General features: G+C 40.1%; 1 protein-coding gene across 2 annotated transcripts in view; it reads right to left on the minus strand.

Annotated features, from left to right (window-relative positions):
* Window positions 1–21,422, minus strand: part of eps8 (EGFR pathway substrate 8, signaling adaptor) — a 158,252-nt gene that overhangs the window by 64,466 nt on the left and 72,364 nt on the right. For both annotated transcript variants that reach the window (XM_008118629.2, XM_008118628.2), the window contains exon 2: window positions 3,304–3,382. In XM_008118629.2, the coding sequence (XP_008116836.2) occupies window positions 3,304–3,365 (62 nt within the window). In that variant the 5' untranslated portion in view covers window positions 3,366–3,382. The remainder of the gene's footprint in view (window positions 1–3,303; window positions 3,383–21,422) is intronic.

The following is a 21,422-nucleotide window of genomic DNA, read 5'->3' on the forward strand; positions in this document are numbered from 1 at the left end:
TCTCTGTGTAGACTGACATGGTGGTTGTTAGAGTGGTCCAGCATTTCTGTGTTCTCAAATAATATGTTGTGTCCAGGTTGGTTCATTAAGTGCTCTGCTATGGGTGACTTCTCTGCTTTGATATGTTGAAATTTTCAGCAATGATTACAAAATTCATTATTTTGGCCACTAAGTGCTAACAAATGAAATCCTACCCTGGGGAAAAGGAAGAGTATGAATCAACTCAATCAATCAATCAATCAATGTTCACCATTTGTAAAAATTCTTTAATTCTTCAATGTAACAATTCAATAATTAAAGAAACTATTTAATTGTATACATTTTTCTTAGCATCTTAAAGGTAGGGTATCTATTTAATGCTTTAATTTTATGCACTAAAACAATTAGGGTCCCAAAGTTCTGAAGACCAGTCTTTGTCTATAGAGGTGTATGTAATAGTTGTGAGGTTCCTTCACTACATGACTACTTTCTTAAAGCATTCCTATATTGGCTTTTAGTTAGAATCTTTCTGAATTAAATGCAGAGGATAAGACAATATTCACATTATCAAAATGTTTACAAGGATTGGTAAGAAACTCAATGTGTTCACAGGGGAGGTAATTGCAGCAGCCATATACAAAGTGACAGAAAATGCCCAAGATCTAAAGAATTGCTTCTAGCAAAAATGTTGTGACTCTGTCCTTTTGAATTTTAGACCCTCATGCCCCATCAGAAACAATTCCTCTTAACATTGGAAGTAATGTGTCCTGTAGTGTAGGATGGAATTGTCTGAGGAACTTAAATGTAACCCCCCTTTTAATAACAACAACAGTAAATACATGTAATAGTTGGTATTTTCTTCTTTGAGGCAGGATAGAAGCAAGGTTTATAGTGTAATAAATTTTTTTTTTTGCATGAGTGCTATGTGAGTATTTCCTGGGGGAAAACACAAAATACTAGGATTACAGCAGCTTATTGTGTATTGTTTTGTGGAAGTTTGGAAACTTATCTCTGGATATTTTCCGATAAATGCTTAGCAACAGCTTTTCAAATTTGGAAAGACATCAGTGGGTTCCATTTCCCCAATTTAACACGTCTCATGTTCATGCAAATCTAAAGATATTCGTGAGTAACTGCATGCACTTTATTTGCATATATGAGGTTCAAGGCAGCTTAGATATTTTTTTAAGCTATCGTTTATTTAGCAATTTAAACACATTTAAGATAACACACATTTGAGATAAGACACATTTATTGCTACACTAAAAGGGTGATCACACCACCCTGTGAATCATTTGGGGGAAATTATTTCTTTTTCCTGCATATTCATTAGCACACACTATTCATTCCAATAAAAATAAGGAAAGGGTTCACATTTTTAAGTGTGTACACATGCACAGTCTCACAGGGATGCTCTTAGAAATGAAAATAGCCTCAAATTACTCAGTCTTAAAATAACCTTAGACATGGCCTCACAATAGGTACTCTTTAAAAAAACTATTATTACTCAGCTTTTAAAAAAACATATAAATTATGCATGGCGTTGGCTTGAACAAACATTAGAGCTATTAAAAGTCTATTTAGATTACTGGAAAGTATAAGCGCTCCTCTACTAAATGAGGGGGGCTGGGTGGAAATCCCATTAGTAATTTTCCAAGGGAAGGAGGTTGCCTCTGGCAGTTGACGGTGCATAACCTATCAGCTGCTACTCATTCAATTGTACATAAACCAACAAGACAGCAGTTTCCCCAAGGGAAAGGATTTTTCCTGACCTTAATTGAGATCAGATAAATGTATCACTCAATTTTCTCCAAAGTGTGACCTTCAATGGGGTTAAGCTGGGGTTGAAGTCAGCTTTACCTGATCCAGACCTGAATGTACAGCTAGAAAACTCTTAGCGGCAGAACAAAAAAAGGCTGCAAGCAAAGTAAGGCTTGAGAGAAATAGACTGCACATACTAAACAGGTGCTGTTCACTTTGCTATCTGTGTTCAACCACAAGAAAAGGTTCAACCATTAATGTAATGCCTGAACACTACATTTATGTAGTGAACACTTATTGGGCCCGGGCTGTGGCGCAGGCTGGAGAGCAAGCCAGCTGCAACCAGCTGCAATGAATCACTCTGACCAGGAGGTCATGAGTTTGAGGCCCGCTCGGAGCCTATGTTTGTCTTGTCTTTGTTCTATGTTAAAAGACATTGAATGTTTGCCTATATGTATAATGTGATCCGCCCTGAGTCCCCTTTGGGGTGAGAAGGGCGGAATATAAATGCTGTAAATAAATAAATAAATAAACAGGGGCCATTTCACAGAACATAATTATATTACTATTGTTCTGTATACTCGTATAAGTCTAGGAGTCCTAGTTAAATTTGACTAAAGATGAGTTATCCACCGGTACAGTACCTTTCCTCTTATTAAGGAAGGAACAATTTCTGAGGAATGACCACCCACCGGACATATCAAAATCCATAATTTTGGACCCAAACCTGCCTTTGATATAAGTCAAATAATTTGTTGTTATGTGACTTCAAGTTATATCTGACTTACAGCAACCCAATAGAGACCCTATCACAGGGTCATCTTGGCATGATTTGTTCCAAAAGGTATTGCCTTTGCCTTTTCTCTGAGGCTGAATGAGTATGATTGCAGCCAAGATCACACAATTGGTTTCCATGGCTCTGGAGTCATATTCCAAAGCTTGCACCATTTAACAACACTGGCTGGTATGCACTGGTGTGTCTGTCAACCATAATTTTGACAGACACATCAGCACATCAAGCTTGACAGAGGAGGCAATTTATGGGTCCACATGGTTGGCAATGCTCTGACCCTCAATATGGAGATGACTGGAATAGCATTCTCTTTGACTGACATTCTAGCTTTTCAAGGTAGACTTGTGCAAAAAGAACTTGTGCAAGAAGGGTCCTATCACTTATTCAGATTTGAAATTACAGGAAAGGATAGAGAGTTCATAAATTCAAGGTCCATGTTCAAGAAGTTTCAGAACATTAGCACAAAGTGTAATATCTGAGGGTGATTTTAGGCATTACAAGACAAAGTCTGATCTCAGGAATGCCTGGTGGGACAATGCCAGACAAATGAATGCTTGGCAACACATTTCCCACCCATCACCCGAACTGTCGTCCTCCCCCCGTCCCATTTTAAAAGTGAAAACTGCATGGGGAAAAATTGAAATGGGTCCTACACTCAAGATGTCAAAGGCATCTGGATCAAAAATACAAAGATGAGAGTAAGAATGTAAGAGTAAGAATTTCTGTATGTTTCTCCCTGCAGATTTGGATGGTGAGCATAAAACACTTACTTTATTTGAGAAGAGTAGCTTCCATACGCACTGGGATGTGGGTTTGAAATATGCCCATTCATTCTGACCTCAACTCCCTCTGTGGGAAAAGGAGAGAAAGAAAAAGAAAAAGACATTTAAGACATCCAGCACAATCATTTTGGCCAACACTTCTAAAAGGCTGCATAATTGTAGCCATAATTGCATAAAGCCTGATTGTAACAGAGGATTCAGAAATTGGAGCCTGATGGAGCAACACTTTGAAAAGGAAGAATTTTACTGTAGACACAAAAGTAATGGATGTACAGGCAGTCCCCAAATTACAAACAAGATTAGTTCTATAGGTTTGTTCTTAAGTTATCTATCTATCTAGCTAGCTATCTAGCTAGCTAGCTATAAAAAAGCTTTGAATGGCATAAGAAAGGGTCAACACCCCTGTGGTATTTGTTTTGTTATCTGTGCCCCTGTTCAGAAGATTTCGCCTCCCTTTCTGTTCCTGTGATAAATGGATTTTGAAAAATTTGGCTTGTTCTGAAATCAAAGATTAGTGATAAAACTTCCATTGATAAAAATATCCCTTTGATATTCAAGGCTGACTCAGCACACTTTGCTGCCTGAAGCAAATGACAAGAAGGACTTAAACAGCTTATGGAAGGGGTAGAGATGGTCCCAAATTGCAAATTATACCTTCCCTACAGTGATGAAAAAGGCACAATAATTTCCACATTGGATAGGGCTACCCCTGGAATCTTACTTTCGCCAGGAATCTCTGATATTCCCATGTTGCTGGGATCATAACTCAATTCCAGATTTTAGACTAAACTTTGCAGAAGTCACATACTGTTCAATCTCTTTTTGGTGATATGGTTCACCACCCTGACAAGGAAATCACCATCCATCACTGACTTCAACATGGGGGTTGAAATCCATCCTCCACTGAACTTGAGGGCATCAGGGAAGGTGCGTACAGGTAACATCTCATAGAGCATCCAGTTCCATTCTCCAAAAAAAAATTCCTTTAGGCATGGCCATAATTACCTGCTCCACAAGTCCTTGGATATGATCAAGACTTAGATCCTAAGATAACTGTCATTCTCTGCTTGCCTTAGTATTGACAACAAACTGAAAGGCCTTCATGCTTTCTCCTACTTTTCAAGGAAAGAATAGAATTGTACGCAAGGGCAGCCAGTGACTATCAAGTCCCCAGCTCATGTATAAAATTAACAAGAGCTTCAGCAATGCATACTCATTCTGCTTTCACATTTTTTACTACCAGTAAACATATTTTAGTGCCAAATGTTCTTTCCAGTGCATTTAATTATCACCTTTCTTCCAGGTCTTTTGTTTCTCTAAGTTACTGAGCTGTTCTTAATTTGCTATCATAGTTTTGCAGGGGCAACTCAAGCCCAAGGCTTTTTTCCTTTGCTTAATGTCTTCACACCTTATACCCCAGAACAATAAAAAAACAATATTTTTTAAAGTGCAAATGACATTAACAGTTTCTTTCTGATTATAATTTAATGTAATGTTTTTAACTCTTATATGTACATGTCTTCAAATCATCTGTCAGCTTATGATGATCCAATGGATTTCAATGGGTTTTCGTAAGGACTGCTCAGAGATGTCTTGCCAGTTCCTTCCTCTGAAACATAGCCAACAGCACCTGATATTCATTGATGGTCTCACATCCAAGTACTATCTAGGGGTGTTGCTGCTTAGCTTCAACGTTCAGAGGGATTTGGTATCTTTTGAGTATTTAGCCCCTCACTTTGCTTCTGAATGTCAGCAATGTGACTCTGAAGGGTCGAGGATGCACAAAATTGGTTTTAAGTTGCTGTGTATTCTTCATTCAATTCCTGCTTAGGGTTGGAGAAAACACAAAGCCACTTAAAACCAATTTTATCTTTTCTAGGCCCTTCCAAATCATACTCTAGCATTCAGAAGAAAACTGGAATTTCCACTTTCAAACATGCATGTGTATTTTGATGCTGAAATTCAGTGGCAGACCACATAACTTCCCTACTTGTTTCAAAGATGTTTTGCTTTGCTATTGAATTTTGCCAGTGTCATGCCCTGACGGCAATGAGGCTGCAGCTTTATGAAGCTTTAAGAGCTTTGTCTTGCATTTTGGGTTGAGCATTTCCCAAAAGTATACTTTTAAATTTTGCATTTTGAATGCTTTTATTAACATTATCACAGACAGAGTCCAGGCCGGTAAAAACATATTCAGTAGTTTTATGCATGATTGTGCCTGAAGTGTTTTTGAATGGATTTGAGGTTAATTTTAGAGACTGGGCTAAGAAATACTACAGCTATCATTTTCGATGGAGGAATTTCACTGAATTCGGATGTAGCATACAGAAAATGAAATGGACGAAAAATGAGCAGTATGTCCAGGGCCGCATTGTTATAAACAGAAATGAAATTGGGGAAGTGAATGAATATGTATGTCTTGGGCAACAAGTACAGTCGAATAATTTGGCAAATGATGAATGGGCAAGAAGACACAAGGCTGCTTAGATGGCTTTTAATCCAGACAGTACTAACAGATGATAAGCTGCCAATGAAAGTCGGAGCAGATATCTCCAACACTACTGTTTTACTGGCAGTGTTATATACATCTGAAACATGGGCAACAACAAAGTCAGAGGGGAAAAGACTGGCAGTGACTCAGAGAGCAATGGAAAGAAGGATGCATGATATGACAATAACAGATAAAGTCAGCAAGAAAGAGCTGTGTCAAAGAACTTGGGTATGTGATGTGGTCAATGAAATCTATGAGGCAAAAAAGAAGATGGGCAGGGCATCTAGCATGAACAAAAGACAACAGATGGACATGTTGACTAACTATAATGGATATCAAGATACCACAAGCAGGCCTTGCGCAGATGTCATAATCAATGGGACAAACCAATGGTTAAGCTATTTGGCTAGAAATTGGAGGGGGGGGGGAGGAAAGCACAGGATTGGATATTTTGGCAAATGGTAGATTTTTGGGAAGCCCAAAGGAGTGGCTCAACAACAAATTAAATAGGATAGGATACAGCTAAAATGCGTAATTCTGTTATGCAAGTATGACATTTGGTAGCACCATGGCAATAAAATAAGAAATATTTCTAGTTTAAAAATAGTTTTGGACAAGGATTGTTGTGTTTTTTCCGGGCTGTATGACCATGTTCCAGAAGTATTCTCTCCTGACATTTCGCCCACATCTATGGCAGGCATCCTCAGAGGTTGTGAGGTATGACAACCTTCATGAAAGCCTTTGACAACACAGTCTTGGACAACATGCACCTTGAAAGAAAGTTGACATCAGATTGCTGGGAGGCTTGCAATGTGGTTTGTGCTCAGAACAAGACACAACTTTTTAGAATGTGAAAATAGCCCTTTTTTGCTGGTGAATTTGGTGGTGCTAGTGAGAGGGATATGTAGGTTATGAAAGAAATGGACAGGGGCTCCATGCTGGAGTTATAAGACAACATGAGAAGTGAACAAGAGTGACATGTAAGGGAGCTGTTCATTAATGCAGCTCTATTACTGCAGGCATTTAATGAGAATCAGCTTAGTTTAAGCTTTCTGAGATGTTCATTTTGAAAAGAAATGGAAGATGGTAAGCTTTTTTCTTATGTAACCTTTTTAAAGGGGGAAGAAATGGTGCTATATAAATAATGCAGCATGTGACATAAGAAGATTTTAAATCTTCCCCATGAATTGGGAGTTAGAAGTTCTGTATGAACATATCTTCCTCCATTTCTCTCTAACAGATCCTGTTGCAATGCAAATACCGAATCATAGAATCATGGAATTGGAAGAGACCATAAAGGCCATGTAGCCCGATCCCATTTTGACATGCAGGAGTACACAAGCAAAGCATTTCTGACAGATGGACATCCAGCCTTTTCTTAAAAAAATCACAGGGAAGGAGACACCACCACACTCCCAGGCAGCACTGAATAAGATCTTTTTAAAAATAGCCCCAAAGTTATCATAGGGTCCTTTTAGGAATTTGTATAGTGCCAGGCAGAACACTGGGGAGATATCCCATTCAAGCGAGTAAAGAAGGCAGCATTTATTTAAACTGTCAACAAGACCATTAATAACATAATTCACAGCACTAATTGGAACTTCGTTCTATACTCACATAACCCAATCAAGCTTTGGGGAACATTTATAAGATTAACCCCCAAAGTCACTACACTCTCCGATTTCTGTATCAAGGCATCATTTTGGTGCAAACAGCCATGCAGACATATACACTTGAAGACAGTGTAGTGGTATCACCTAAAAATGTATGGCACAGTGTGATATGAATTCATTGTGAGAGAATCACAAATAATCATAGATCCCAATCAGATATATATTTGCTGGCAAATCTAGGTTTCCTACAAATATTGAAAAGGTTACTGTTTGGGCTATTAACTCCCAGAACTCTTTAGACAGCAGTAGTTGGACTTACGTGCCCCTCTATTCTGCTTTGGTCAGACCTCACCTGGAATACTGTGTCTGAGCACCACAGTTCAAGAGAGATATTGACAAACTGGAACATGTCCAGAGGAGGGTGACCAAAATGATCAGACGTCTGGAGAATATGCCCTATGAGGAGCAGCTTAAAGATCTGGCACTGTTTAGCCTCCAGAAGAGAAGGTTGAGATGAGACATGATCAACATATTTAAGTATTTGAAAGGATGTATTTGAAAGTATTTGAAAGAAGAGGGAGTAGGCATGTTTTCTGCTGCCCTGGCCACTAGGTCTCAGAGTAATGGGTTCAAATTACAGGAAAGGAGATTCCACCTGAATATTAGGAAGAACTTCCTTACAGTAAGAGCTGTTCAAAAGTGGAAATCTTTACCTCAGAGTGTGGTGGAAAGTCATTATTTGAAGGCTTTTAAACATCTGTTGGGGTGCTTTGATTTGTGCTTTCCCTGCATTGCTGGGGGTTCAGCTAGATGGCCCATGTGGTCTCTTCCAACTCTTAAGTCCAAGGTGATGATTTTTTCTTGCACATTATGGGTTCTTGCAAAAGTGCTCCAAATATGGGATACATTGTGAAAACTAGTCCCATTATGGTCTAAATTCAATGATACGGACAATTCTGCTGGCATTCTGATTTGAAATAATAAGGGAACTTTGACATATAAAGCAATTTTCACTATCAGATTTTTGGCTTATCCAGTGCAGCAAAGTTATGCCTTTATGTATCCAGATAGGTCCTTGAATGCTCCTTGCCTAAGTAATATGTCCCTTTTTAAAATTCAGGAAGCATTAAGCAACTCGTGGTCAAAGGAAATGCCTTCCTGCCCACAACTCCACTTTTCAATACTTCACGTTCTTCAGAGGTGAAACTGTCCTTGAAGTTTTATTTGTTGTTTAACTCCACTGGTTTCAAGAAGCAGCTCCACTTAGTTTAAAAGGGCCAGGTAAAGGCCACAAAATCTAGAGCGAGCTGGGTTTTTCAGCTCCTTTCCAAACCGTATGATGCCGGGTTTACATCAGGGGAAAGAAAACAAAGACTTTCTTAAATCGTTGAAACTCTTTCTGCTCTCTCCTTTTAATTTAGACTGGCCTTTGGTGACTAACTAGTCCTTGCAAAAGAGTCTTTTAATGAGGGAGTGTTGTACTTTTGTTCCCAAAATTAACCTTTAAATGTTTTTACATTCGTGTTCTTTAAAACTGGCTGGCTTATTGGACTTTTTAAAGAAAACCATTTTGATCATTGTTTTCTGCTCCTATGATAATAAAGCCTGTAGTCAAGCTGGGGGTGGGGAGGTTACAGGTTCAATCCCACCGCGAAATTTTTTCAGGTTAAAAAAAACTCGGTTTACTCGTGAATTTTAACTGGTTAACCAAATCCCATGCTAAGTCTATGAAAAACAAAAAATAGATTTCCTCCAGAACTGCCAGCATGATCTCAACCAAATTTTGATAATTTATTCACACTATCATTACCTACCTTTCTGCCAATTTACATTGAAAGAGTAGCAATGGACCACATAGTGAACGCAATCAAGTTTTGATGTCACGGATATTTAATCTACATTTTCGACGTGAAGACAACATAATTCCTCAAAACTGACATCAGAATTGGACTACCCAGATTAAACATAGCCGTCCTATTGTGCAATTGTCTGCTAGCTTGAGTTGCTGTTCTGAGACTTAAAGCCCTGTTAATTGTTGTTAGTATTTCCTTTCATCCACCTGACTCAGGAGGATACCTAAACATCTTTCAAAGCAACTGAACATTTATGAGTTCATGGCAAAAAAGAAAAAGCTGAATTTTGAAGACCAAGAAGGCAGCAGGTTTTCAGCAGCTGGTACTGATGAAGACTCCAGAACATGCACACCCGAACTGCAGGTGAAAATTGAGGAAACTGGAAATTGAGGTGTCTGCTACTGGTTCATCTACTCTAAGTTCTGTCAAAGAAACAATGGAACAGCAAAGACAAAAAGGCTTGATGATATTCCTAAGGTAAAGATAAAGGTTTCCCCTGATGTTAAGTCCCAGTCGTGACTGACTCTGGGGGTTGGTGCTCATCTCCATTTCTAAGCTGAAGAGCTGGTGTTGTCCGTAGACACCTCCAAGGTCATGTGGCTGGCGTGACTGCATGGCGCGCCGTTACCTTCCCGCCGGAGCGGTACCTATTGATCTACTCACATTTGCATGTTTTTGAACTGCTAGGTTGGCAGGAGCTGGGGCTAACAGCGGGCGCTCATTCCGCTCCTGGGATTTGAACCTGGCACCTTTCGGTCCACAAGTTCAGCAGCTCAGCACTTTAACACACTGTGCTACCAGGGGCCCCAATGATATTCATATACACCTAAAAAAGGTAAACAGCAGCTTTACATGCCTGAACACCAAAACCCAAAAGAAAACAGGATAAGATAAGCTTATCTGCCTTCCCAGCTAAACCAGCATTTTTGAATAATAGATCTATGGCCACCAAAATGGAAATCATACAAAAAAATGGAGACTGGTCCAATGCTCAACCCACTATGTGCTAAATTACTTACAACTTAGTCAACACAAGTCAGATGTTCAGATACTACTCCTCAGTATTTTCTCTTTCATTCCTAATTATCATTCCTTGATCGAACTCAGCTTTCCAGAAAACCCTCATCAACATCCCTTAGTGGTTTGCCCACTTGAAGCGTGGAAAGGCATTTGTGAATGGGGAAAAGGATTACTCTGATTTGGATCCTTGCTGCCGTACATTGAATTACAATGGGAAGAAAAGACAGAGAGAAAGGCTTTTGTATAAAAGGAGAATCTGGGGTCAGCCAGGGAAGCTGAATGGTGAGAAATTCAGGACAGAGAAAGGAAGCACTTCTTCATAAGGTACACAGCCAAACGTTGAAATCTGCTATGTGCAAGATGCATGTCTAAAAATGGATTTGACAAATCCATGAAAGCCTTCAACAGACACATGATGGCAACACAGTTCCTCCCATATCAGAGAAAATGGAATTAGAGATGTATTGTCTGGAAACTTTCATCAAGCCATGGTGGAACATAACATGTGTTATATATAATTCACTTTGGCATAAAACTTTCATATTAGGTATTACAAAGTATAGTTTAGAATGTCTAAAATGTTTAGAAATTACTTCCAAATTTATAAATAACAGAAGAACAGCCAGACTTAATTCTTCCTCAGCTAACACTCCCCTTTTCCTTGTCTATTGTATCTTTTTAGATTGTGAGCCTGAGGGCAGGGAATTGTCAAATTAATGGCTTGTAAGCTGCATGATAGGTTCTGCCTTAGGGTTGCCATAAATCATAAACAACTGGGGGGCACACAACAAGAATAACAACAACAACAAGCTGTTCTGAAAGACTTTTAGCTGAAGGGAAGGGTATAAATGCTCTAAATGAATAAAGAAATGCAATTTACTTTTTCAGCAATTAATATTTTATTCACAAATTGAGTTACAAAGTCCTGGGGACAGTAAGGAACCCTTTTGGCTTTGCCAGTTGATGAGAATCAAGAAGAGAAAAGAAGAAACTACGCATACTATTAAAAGAAACAGCAAATTTGGACTCTGCTAGACCTCCACAGTGTCAGGAGACATAAAGCACGAATTCCCATGAAAATAACTCAGAAAGAAAGAAAACTAGGATCAGGAATTATAATCTAATGTAGGGGAAGTGGCTCTCCCAACTCCCGAAGTACCAGTGTGTAGAGTCACATTTGTGCATACTAGATACTTAACTCACCATAGATAAGCTACAGACAGCTTGAGCACTGGTACCAAACTTTAGACCACCACTTTGAGTCTGAAAATTTTAGTGAAAAATTTACCCAAAAAACTGGCTTGACTTATTCATGGATCAAGGTAAGTAGTTAAAATCTTATTTAAAAAAGAGCCATCCCATTTCAGAATAAGGTGATGAAAGGTAGAGCGTAGTCCATTCTGGGAGAACCAAAAAGAAGCCTTGGCCTTCCTCAACTCTCTCTGTCATGGCACTAATTGTAGCCTTTTATGAATGCCTGGGCAGGAAAATGATGTGGTGGTGTTGGTGGTGGCAGCCACTGAGATGGCACTGATGCTTTCTCCTCTTCACACACTGATCTTCAATGTATCTATGTGTAATATCAAAATCCATAGTATTTTGTTCCAAAACTGGCACTTGACCTATAAATGAGATCAACTTATATATAATTACTAGCTGTCTGGTGGTGTTGGTGAGAAATTGTTGAGGTAGTGGTGGTATTGAATGTGTGTTGTATGGTTGTCTTTATGTTTAGTATGCATTTGGTTGTTTGTGTACTGTGAAAGTGGTGAGGATAGAGGGGGTCTATGTGCGGAGCTTAGCCCTCTTAACTGGCAGCAATTGGATAAAAACAATTATTGCTCTCCCTCTAATTAGGACTTTATTTTTCTTTTCTTTTTGTTGTATCAATCTAGAGCCATGGATGATGGGTTGTGTTTTCAAGTTTCAAGGTGGGGGGGGGCTGTAGTTTTGTTGTTTTGTCCGGTGCCCTGATTCCATCACTCTTTTATATATATAGATATATGTTATATACTGGGAATAGGGAGCCCTGTTGGTGAAGTGCATTAAAGCACTGAGCTGGAGACCGAAAGGTCCCAGGTCCAATCCCCGGGAGCGGCATGAGCGGCCACTGTTAGCTCCAGCTCCTGCCAACCTAGCAGTTCGAAAACATGCAAATGTGAGTAGATCAATAGGTACCGCTCCGGCGGGAAGGTAACAGCGCTCCATGCAGTTATGCCGGCCACATGACCTTGGACGTGTCTACAGACAACGCTGGCTCTTCGGCTTAGAAATGGAGATGAGTACCAAACCCCAGAGTCAGACATGACTGGACTTAACGTCAGGGGAAAACCTTTACCTTACCTACTTGAAATAAGGAATGTGAAATTCCCATCAACTCTCATCTTTAGCTATGTTGGTTAGGATTTACAGGAGTTCAAGAGCATCTGGAGAACCATATATTTCCGTATCTTGAATATAAATCCTACATAACAATATACTGAAATCCTTCCCATTCCTTAACAATTGCAAAAAAACCCCCACAAACAAAACAATTAGAGACAGTCACTGTTCTCATCCAGTCAGACTGAAATGGATTCAGTTATGACTAACAATATCTACACAGCAGCAATATTAACTCCCAAAAGCTTGGCACTGCTACATTTCACAAAACCGAAAAACTGGTTACTCAAGGTTTTTAATGAATAGTTTTATGGGCTGTATAGTTTTCACTGCTTTATATCACTACTGTTTTACTGCACCTGTTCTTATTGTTGAGCCACTTTGAGGTTTTTTTTTCTTTTAAAAAAATGAAAAGAACCATATACATGTCTGGAAATACATAAGTAAATACACCATTAAATGAACAATATTCCCACACAAAAGGTTTCTATGCAAAATTCTTTGTATTTTAATAGTTCTAAAAAATAACAGCTGTGTCCCTGATATGTAATTTTGTTTGCTACTGCCAAAATAAAAAAGGAGGATTGGCTAAATGCCAGCATCTAGTACATACTACATCCAGTAAGCAAGCACATTGCCACTGTGAGTGTAAAAGCTCATAATAAGAAACCCCTGCAAAATAATGGATTTTAAAAATCAATTCCATTTTTATTATGCCCTGAACAGCAATGTATGTATAAATAAAGAACAAAATACACAGCAACTCTGGAGATGGCATTTTAACTCAGCTCAACTGAACAGGAGGTTATGGAGAAAAATGATGCTTCAAAAATATAGTATGAGTCTTGTATCTGCAGGGAATATGCTCCTGAATTTACTTTGGAAACAAGCAACTTTGGATAAAAGAGAGTAATATTGAAATGAATGATTTTCCTAGGAAATTGCTGGGTCTGTCAGGGCAGCTCTATGATACTTCCATCAGAATTTCCAGGAGGACCCACAAACAAACATTAGAGGAGACATGTTTTCTTGGGTGCAGTAGGTGAAACCACAGGTCAGAAACCAGAGTCCTGTGGATATGGGGATAATACTGCACAAGCTATCATGACATCCTGGCCTTTTTAAAGACAGACAATCTACAAAGACATGGGGAGGTTGAGACATAAATGAGGAGTCTGAAGTATTGAGCCCACTCATCTTTCCAGCAATCAGTATCCATCAAATACCTCCTTTACAAATTTACCATTGGGTTTTTTTTTAAATATGGGATTCAGATTAACTACTATTGACAGTTTTGGGTATCCACAAAGTGGTATGAAACTATACATTCAACCTATCTAGATTCATGACTGGGATGCCACTGAAAAGCCAAGCCCAGAAAGAGCCTTGAACTTAAGGGCAAGTGTAACTTTCAAAAAGAGACAGACAGGCAGACTCAAGGAGACAGACTTATTTGCTCCAAAAGACCTCTTGGCTTTTATTCCCCCAGCCACCTAATTTGTTTTTCATGGACACTGTCCCATATCATGCCCATCTCGCAAATAGCAAGCTTCTGTTTATATTTGTCAAATCACGTATCTCGGCCAACACTGAACAGATGTTGCTCCAGGCTGGATAGCTCCCTGTTATTTCCTGAAGGGTGATCCAATGAATATATATAGAGAGAGAAAGACAGAGTACACTATCAACCAGGGCTTTTAAAAGCATCGACCTCACAACAAGCTGCATAGTTCACACATATAAACTAAACCTACGGTCAGCTTTTGCTCCTCCACATTCCCAAAAAACAGCGATTGTTTTGAAGTCCAACTTCTTCAGTTCCTTGCCCTTTGTGGAGGGTTGTTTTAGACAAACTGTGGAAGCTACACTGACAAGAAATCCTCCTTAACCATTATGCCTTTCCATTTTCCTTTCATTAGAAAATGGTATCTTTCATTATCAATTCGTACAAAGTCATGTTCCCTTTTCTTGACAATGACAAACATCAATTTCTTCTTCTCCACATCAGGTTATTGAGCTATGCAACTTTCACTTCTCCAAGTTTCTTCTTCGGCTTCCACTGGCTGTTTGGCAGATTTTAAAATTACTATTTAAGGCTTTTAATACAATAGAAACAAGTCAGGAACTACCCCTGACCCACTCATATCTCCTTATTCCTCGCCAATAGCCTTAAATAGATATTCCAGTGTACAGTTCGTTCCATCATACACCTTGACAAAATAATTTGTCCCAAACAAGCACACATAGGCAAAACAATCACACAAAAAGTGGAAGAAAAGAACACATGGGAGCTGATATAAGATAAAAAATTCTTACATTGAGTAAGTAATTATATTAACCCTGAAACCATTCTAAGAAAGCATACTAAAATATTTGATCCCTTTGTCCAGGTTTCAGATATGGCCTAAAATGCATTTTAATAGCTGGGTCAGATCTTGCTCCACTTTCCAGCTGCCATGAAAAGAAGGAAGAACAATTTCCTAGCTTCATTTTGCTATTAGCGTCTCCTGGCTTTATTTCCTGGCTTAGATACAATACAGAAAGGTGCAGAATACCCCAAGAGAATCTGCAGGAAAAATGGGAGACGTCCTCCAAGTGCTAAATGGACAGGTTATTTTGGGGGGGAAATCCAACCTATTTTGGTCTATATATATTTTAATAGCGTCTCTCAGAAACTGGATATAAACCTAAAAATTAATATAGACTTTAAGCAGTATATAAAAATTAGAATATATGTTATAGTATATTAAGTATGTACTATAATACAATTATGTGTTATCCTTTTAATTTTAATTTTATATTTACTTTTGTTTTTTATGTAGGCCCTAAAGAAAGCTACTGATCTATCTGTTTTTCTGTCTGTCTAAACACATTGAGCTTTTCCCAAAATATTCACTGAGCACTTGGAAATGGATATTCCCTTTTTCCTATGGATCAGATACCATACAGACAAGTCTTCTGGCTAAATTATCACTGTACCATTTTATCACTGCACTGGAATTATCCCCTTCTTGTCCTGCTACTAACATAATTTTGGCAAAAAGGGACAGCAATAAGACCAAGTAATAAGAAATGCTGGATCTGTAAGTGTTGTTATATCTAAGAGACCATAGCCCAAATCATACCTACACACACACACACACACACACACACAGGTTATGCTTTGAGCTATGCCTAGCAGAAACTTGGAAGAAGGCATTGCTCATCTAAGACAGTTATACTGTGACAACCTTGATACAATCTTCTCTCAATCCTGATTGCTTTACAACAGACGGTTAGTCATCTGTTTTCCTTTGTCTGAATGAGTTTTATGAAAGTAAAAGTATCAAGCTTTTAAATGTAGGCAGGCATTACTGTTATGATGCAGTCTCCAACATGAGTGGGCCTAGACCAATGGTCAAACCACTAGAGCACAGTGGCTCTTATTAACTTATGTTAGAGAAAAATTGGATATTGTCAGTAAATCACTTGTTTTGCTGTTTTATACTTAATTAATATCTTTAAATGGGTATTCCTATATGGCAAGAGGTTGAACTGCTTGTCCCTTGTAGTACTTTCAAACATTATGTTTCTAGGATTACAAGAAAGATCGATATGTAACATAGTTGGGCTCTGGGACCCTTTCTCTTTTTTGCCCTAACCACATTGGAAAGCTTAATGTGCAAAGAAAACCATCATTTAGGAAATGATATGGCATCGCATAAGGCATTTATTCATTTAATTAAAAGGTTTACTTAACTGATTAACTGAAAACAAAATAATCTCTTTCATTTCCAATTGCCCTCCCATTCCCAATAATCGTCTACAGCAGGACTTTTTTCATGTCAGGAGTGACTTGAGAAACTGCAAGTTGCTTCTGGTTTGAGAGAATTGGCCGTCTGCAAAAACGTTGCCCGGGGGACGAACGGATGTTTGATGTTTTACCATCCTTGTGGGAGGCTTCTCTCATGTCCCCGCATGGGGAGCTGAAGCTGACAGAGGGAGCTCACCTGTCAGTCAGCAGTCCTGTCAGCACAAGGGTTTAACCCATTGCACCAGCGGGGGCTCCAAGAAGCAGGATGATAGTGTATCAGAAATGCCAAGCAACTAAAAATGATAAAGTTAGCCTAAGGGCATTTTTGGAAGAACCTGTTCAATCATTGGTTCCTCTTGCCAGAGTTTAGGAAAACTACTTTTGGGGACTAAATTTAATTCTTCATCCAACTAGACTACAATCAGTAGGCACATGGTAGGTCAACAGCAGGTTCAGGTCCAAATAATGTGACTGTTAAAACTAACAACTGGATTTTAGCCCCTGGCTATAACTGCCAGAATTCTGTATAGTCAGTGGCAATTTGGGCATTCTGGGATTTGTCATTCAAAAAAGTTACCTATCCATGTTCTGCATCTGACACAGCTTAAGGAAAAACAGTAATTTCCCACTTTTCCCTTTCAAACTAAATTCCCTGCTCTATGCTAGCACTTATGTGCTCAAAAATTGGATACAGCTCTAATAAAATAATCATTTGAGCTCACCAAGCCAAATCCCTACCAGCAAAAACACACACATACACTGAGTAATAGGATGTACCGTCAATTTAGTAAGCTGCCCATTGTGACTATCACTCACACCCGCCTTTAAATGCCATGGGCAAGTGTTTCTTTCGTCACAGTAAATCTTAGCGATTGAGTAACTCCTACGCTGAGCCAGCCCGGCATTCACGGAGTGCTCTCTGAATGCGACTGACTCGCTGTAAGCAGCCAATCAGTTTCTTGGAGAACAGACGCAGAAAAAAGAAACCTGTGTTTATCAAAAGGAAATTGTGGCTATTGAGTGCTACAGGTCATATGTTTTTCTCTCTATAAGAATATAATAAAATATAAAACTTTATTTGTATTCTGCCCTATCTCCCCAAGGGGACTTGGGGTGGCTTCCAACATGCAACAGCAAACATTCAATGCCTCCACAAAACAAACAAATACTGACATAAATGCCAGGAAAACCCAACATAGGAAAACACCAATTTAAACTTAACTCCAAATAAAGCCAAAGATCAGTGAATTATACCTAACATCAACAAATTAAACCAACATAGACAACAATTATATAATGACATAAAATCTGAACCAAAGTCCATATTAATTTACAGAAGAAAACTGGAGTTCACAAAGTTGTAGGAGTTAGTTGTGTGGCCTATGGAGGTAAATTGGGCTGACATAGACTTTATGAGTGCATCTACATGGTAGAATTAGTGCAGTTTGACACCACTTTTAACGGACATGGTTCAATGCTATGGAATCATGGGAGTTGTAATTTTACATGGTATTTAGGTTTCTCTCTCAAATAGTGCTGATGCCTCACAGGGCCGGCCGGAGATATTTTTTGATGTGAAGCGGGGGTGCTGAAAAGCGCCCCCGCCACCGGCGCCCTGGCCCCGTCCCGCCCAGCGCCCCCGCCACCGGCGCCCTGGCCCCGTCCCGCCCGCTGAACTCTGGCCTGCTAGAAATGGCCAGACGGGCGAGCGGGGGTAGCGTGGGAGGCGGGGCCAGCTCTGACGCCGCTCCCCCCCCGCCCAGCGTGCCTTGGCCCTGCCTCCCACGCAACGTGGGAGGCGGGGCCAGGGCACGCTGGGCGGGGGGGCGGGGCCAGAGCTGGCCCCGCCTCCCACGCTACCCCCGCTCGCCCGTCTGGTCATTTCTAGCAGGCCAGAGTTCAGCGGAGGTTCCTCCAGGCCGCGATTGCGGCCTGGAGGGACCTCCGCTGAACTCTGGCCTGCTAGAAAAGGCCAGACGGGCGAGCGGGGGTAGCGAGGGAGGCGGGGCCAGCTCTGACGCCGCTCCCCCCCCCGCCCAGCGTGCCTTGGCCCCGCCTCCCACGCTGCGTGGGAGGCAGGGCCAAGGCACGCTGGGCGGGGGGGGAGCGGCGTCAGAGCTGGCCCCGCCTCCCACGCTACTCCCGCTCGCCCGTCTGGCCTTTTCTAGCAGGCCAGACGGGCCAGGGCGCACTGGGCGGGAGGCGGGGCACCGTCAGGGCGGTGCCCCGCCTCCCGCCCAGCCTGACGGCGCCCCCCCGGGCCTGCGCCCGAGGCGGCGGCGTCAGGTGCCTCAATAGTGGGGCCGGCCCTGATGCCTCATGAAACTATAACTCTCATGATCCCATAGCACCAACCCATGGCAATTAAAAGTGGTGTAAAACTGCTAAAATAGCAAAAAAGTTCAGGATAGCATTATTTTTAAGTGGATTTACAGAGATTACTAAGAAGGAAATCAGGAGAATTACAAATAAGATTGGCAACTTTTTAAAGGAAAAAAATACTTTTCACGTGTATGCAGGTAAGGCAAAAAGTAAATCTGAGGAATGCAACATGAGATGAATATATATGGTTTACCTATTGAGACAAAGCAAATCCTGAATGTTGTTTTACTAAGACTACTCAACAGGAGCAAAAGATCCACTGTATTATGGGATGTTGAATTTGCTGTAAGAACTTGTTTGTTTCAACAAATGTATAGGCTTTATTGTTATGATTTGATGATAACTTCACTCATTTTGTACTAATTTTAAATTTATGAAAGAAAACCCTGCTCAAAGAGATTTCGGATACCTTTTCTGAATTTACAACCTGAATTTCAAAATGATGTCCTTAAAAATTATTCCTTATAAAACACAACTGCTAATTCAACAGTGCGAGGTCTCTTTATTTTGAATGCTCCTGCTGAAATACTGTTGATTTTAGTTATGGGTTGTTTGTTTCTTTTGCTTTGACTCAGTATTGTAGGTAAGCATTTCATGCTGTAAGTGAGACAGAGAAAATCAACACTTCTTACACAACTCTATTTTTATATCTTAAAAACCCTATTTTCCAAGGGGGGAAACAGTGAACAAATACTTCACACCATTTCTTTTAAAACCCAGGTGCACACCAAGTTCAGCAACAAGTCAAAAGGAGGTAACACTTAATTATTTACAAGTCTGGGTCATGGTATGGTGGCTTCCAAGGTCAACTATTTATAACGTGAGATGATAATACATGTTGGTTTCCAAATCTATAGCAGCTGGCCTTTGAGACTTTCAAAGGGGAGAGGTCAGGAGGTGAAAGGAGAATTAAACACATACTGAGTGCTGACAGAGAAAAGAACAAGAACAGGTTAGTTCTGATGGAACAGTTTCAAGATAAGTTAACTTCACGTAAAAAGAATGAAGAGACCAAGAACAGCTGGTAGTCTCTTGGGTGGTGAATCCCCTCTGGGTTTTACTCTTGAGGGATCTATCCAAAGTGCTGAAACTGCTATGGAGAAAATGTTTAATACTGTATCTAAGATCACTCTTTCAAGCTTAACATTAGGAAGAACTTTCTGACGGTAATAGCTGTTTGGCAGTGGAACATACTGCCTCGCAAGGTGTTGCAGCCTCCTTCTCTGCAGGTTTTTAAGCAGAGGCTGGGTGGTTATCTCTCAAGAGAGCTTATACTGGGTGTTCCTGCATGGCAGGGGGTTAGACTAGATGGCCCTTGTGGTCCCTTCCAACTCTACAATTCTATGACTAAATGCCAGAGTGGGTTCACCACCCCACTGACATTGGTACCATTAGCTCCCATTCAACTTTTCTCCATATCTCTTATTATTTTTATTATTATTTATTACTATATTTATTTATGCATCTCTTTATCTCCCCTGAAGGGGACTCAAAGTGGCTTAACATAAAAGCATCATCATAACCATTTAAAACATACAAACATTAAAACAGGATTAAATATAGACAGTATTAAAAAATTCCCAGTTAAAAACCATTTTTTTTCTCGTGTCAGGAGCAACCAGAGTTGCTTCTGGAGTGAGAGAATTGGCCGTCTGCAAGGACGTTGCCCAGGGGACGCCCGGATGTTTTTGATGTTTTACCATCCTTGTGGGAGGCTTCTCTCATGTCCCCGCATGGAGCTGGAGCTGAAAGAGGGAGCTCATCTGCACTCTCCCCGGGTGGGATTCAAACCTGGCAGCTTTCAGGTCAGCAACCCAACCTTCAAGTCACGAGGCTTTTATCCCCTTGGCCACCGGAGGCTCCGTTAAAAACCATTAAAACAAATTCAAAGTTAAAAAGCACAGCATCCCCTGAATTAATCTTAAACACCTTCATCTTTAAAAGCCTGCCTGAATAGAAAAGTTTTAGCCTACCACCGGAAGGACAGCAGGAAGGAGGCTATTCTGGCTTCCCTGGGTAGGGAGATTTGGAGTCATACTTGTTGCCGTTCTCTTGCTCTAACTTACTTATATCATTTTTAAAGATGCACCCAGAACTGAAAAACACAGAATATAGTGTGACTCTTATTTTTCTCATCTTGGGTATCATGTTTTTATTAATTCAGGCTAAAATATATTCTTTGTTTTGGCTGAAGCTGGTGCATGTTTAAACTTATGTTTAGCAATAATCCCAAGGGTTTTTTTTTTTTACATGTCATACTGCTGAACCATGTAGCCTTTATTTTACAGATTTGCATATGGTTTTTCTGCCTGAATATAGAATTTTGCATTGGCCTCTATTGCATTCCATTTCACTAATTTCTGTCCAATTTTTACTTTTTTATGGTGTCAGAAACAAATTCAGAATATACTGCAAGTCACTTCTGATATGAGAGAATTGGCCGTCTACAGAGATGTTGCCCAGCGGACGCCTGGACGCCCAGCTTCTCTCATGTCCCTGAATGGAAGCTGGGCTTTATCTAGGCTCATTTGAATTCCTCCAATGTGTTGGCCACCCTCTTAGTTTTATGTCAT

Source organism: Anolis carolinensis, chromosome 5 (assembly GCF_035594765.1).
Source record: "Anolis carolinensis isolate JA03-04 chromosome 5, rAnoCar3.1.pri, whole genome shotgun sequence".
Taxonomy (NCBI): Eukaryota; Metazoa; Chordata; class Lepidosauria; order Squamata; family Dactyloidae; genus Anolis; species Anolis carolinensis.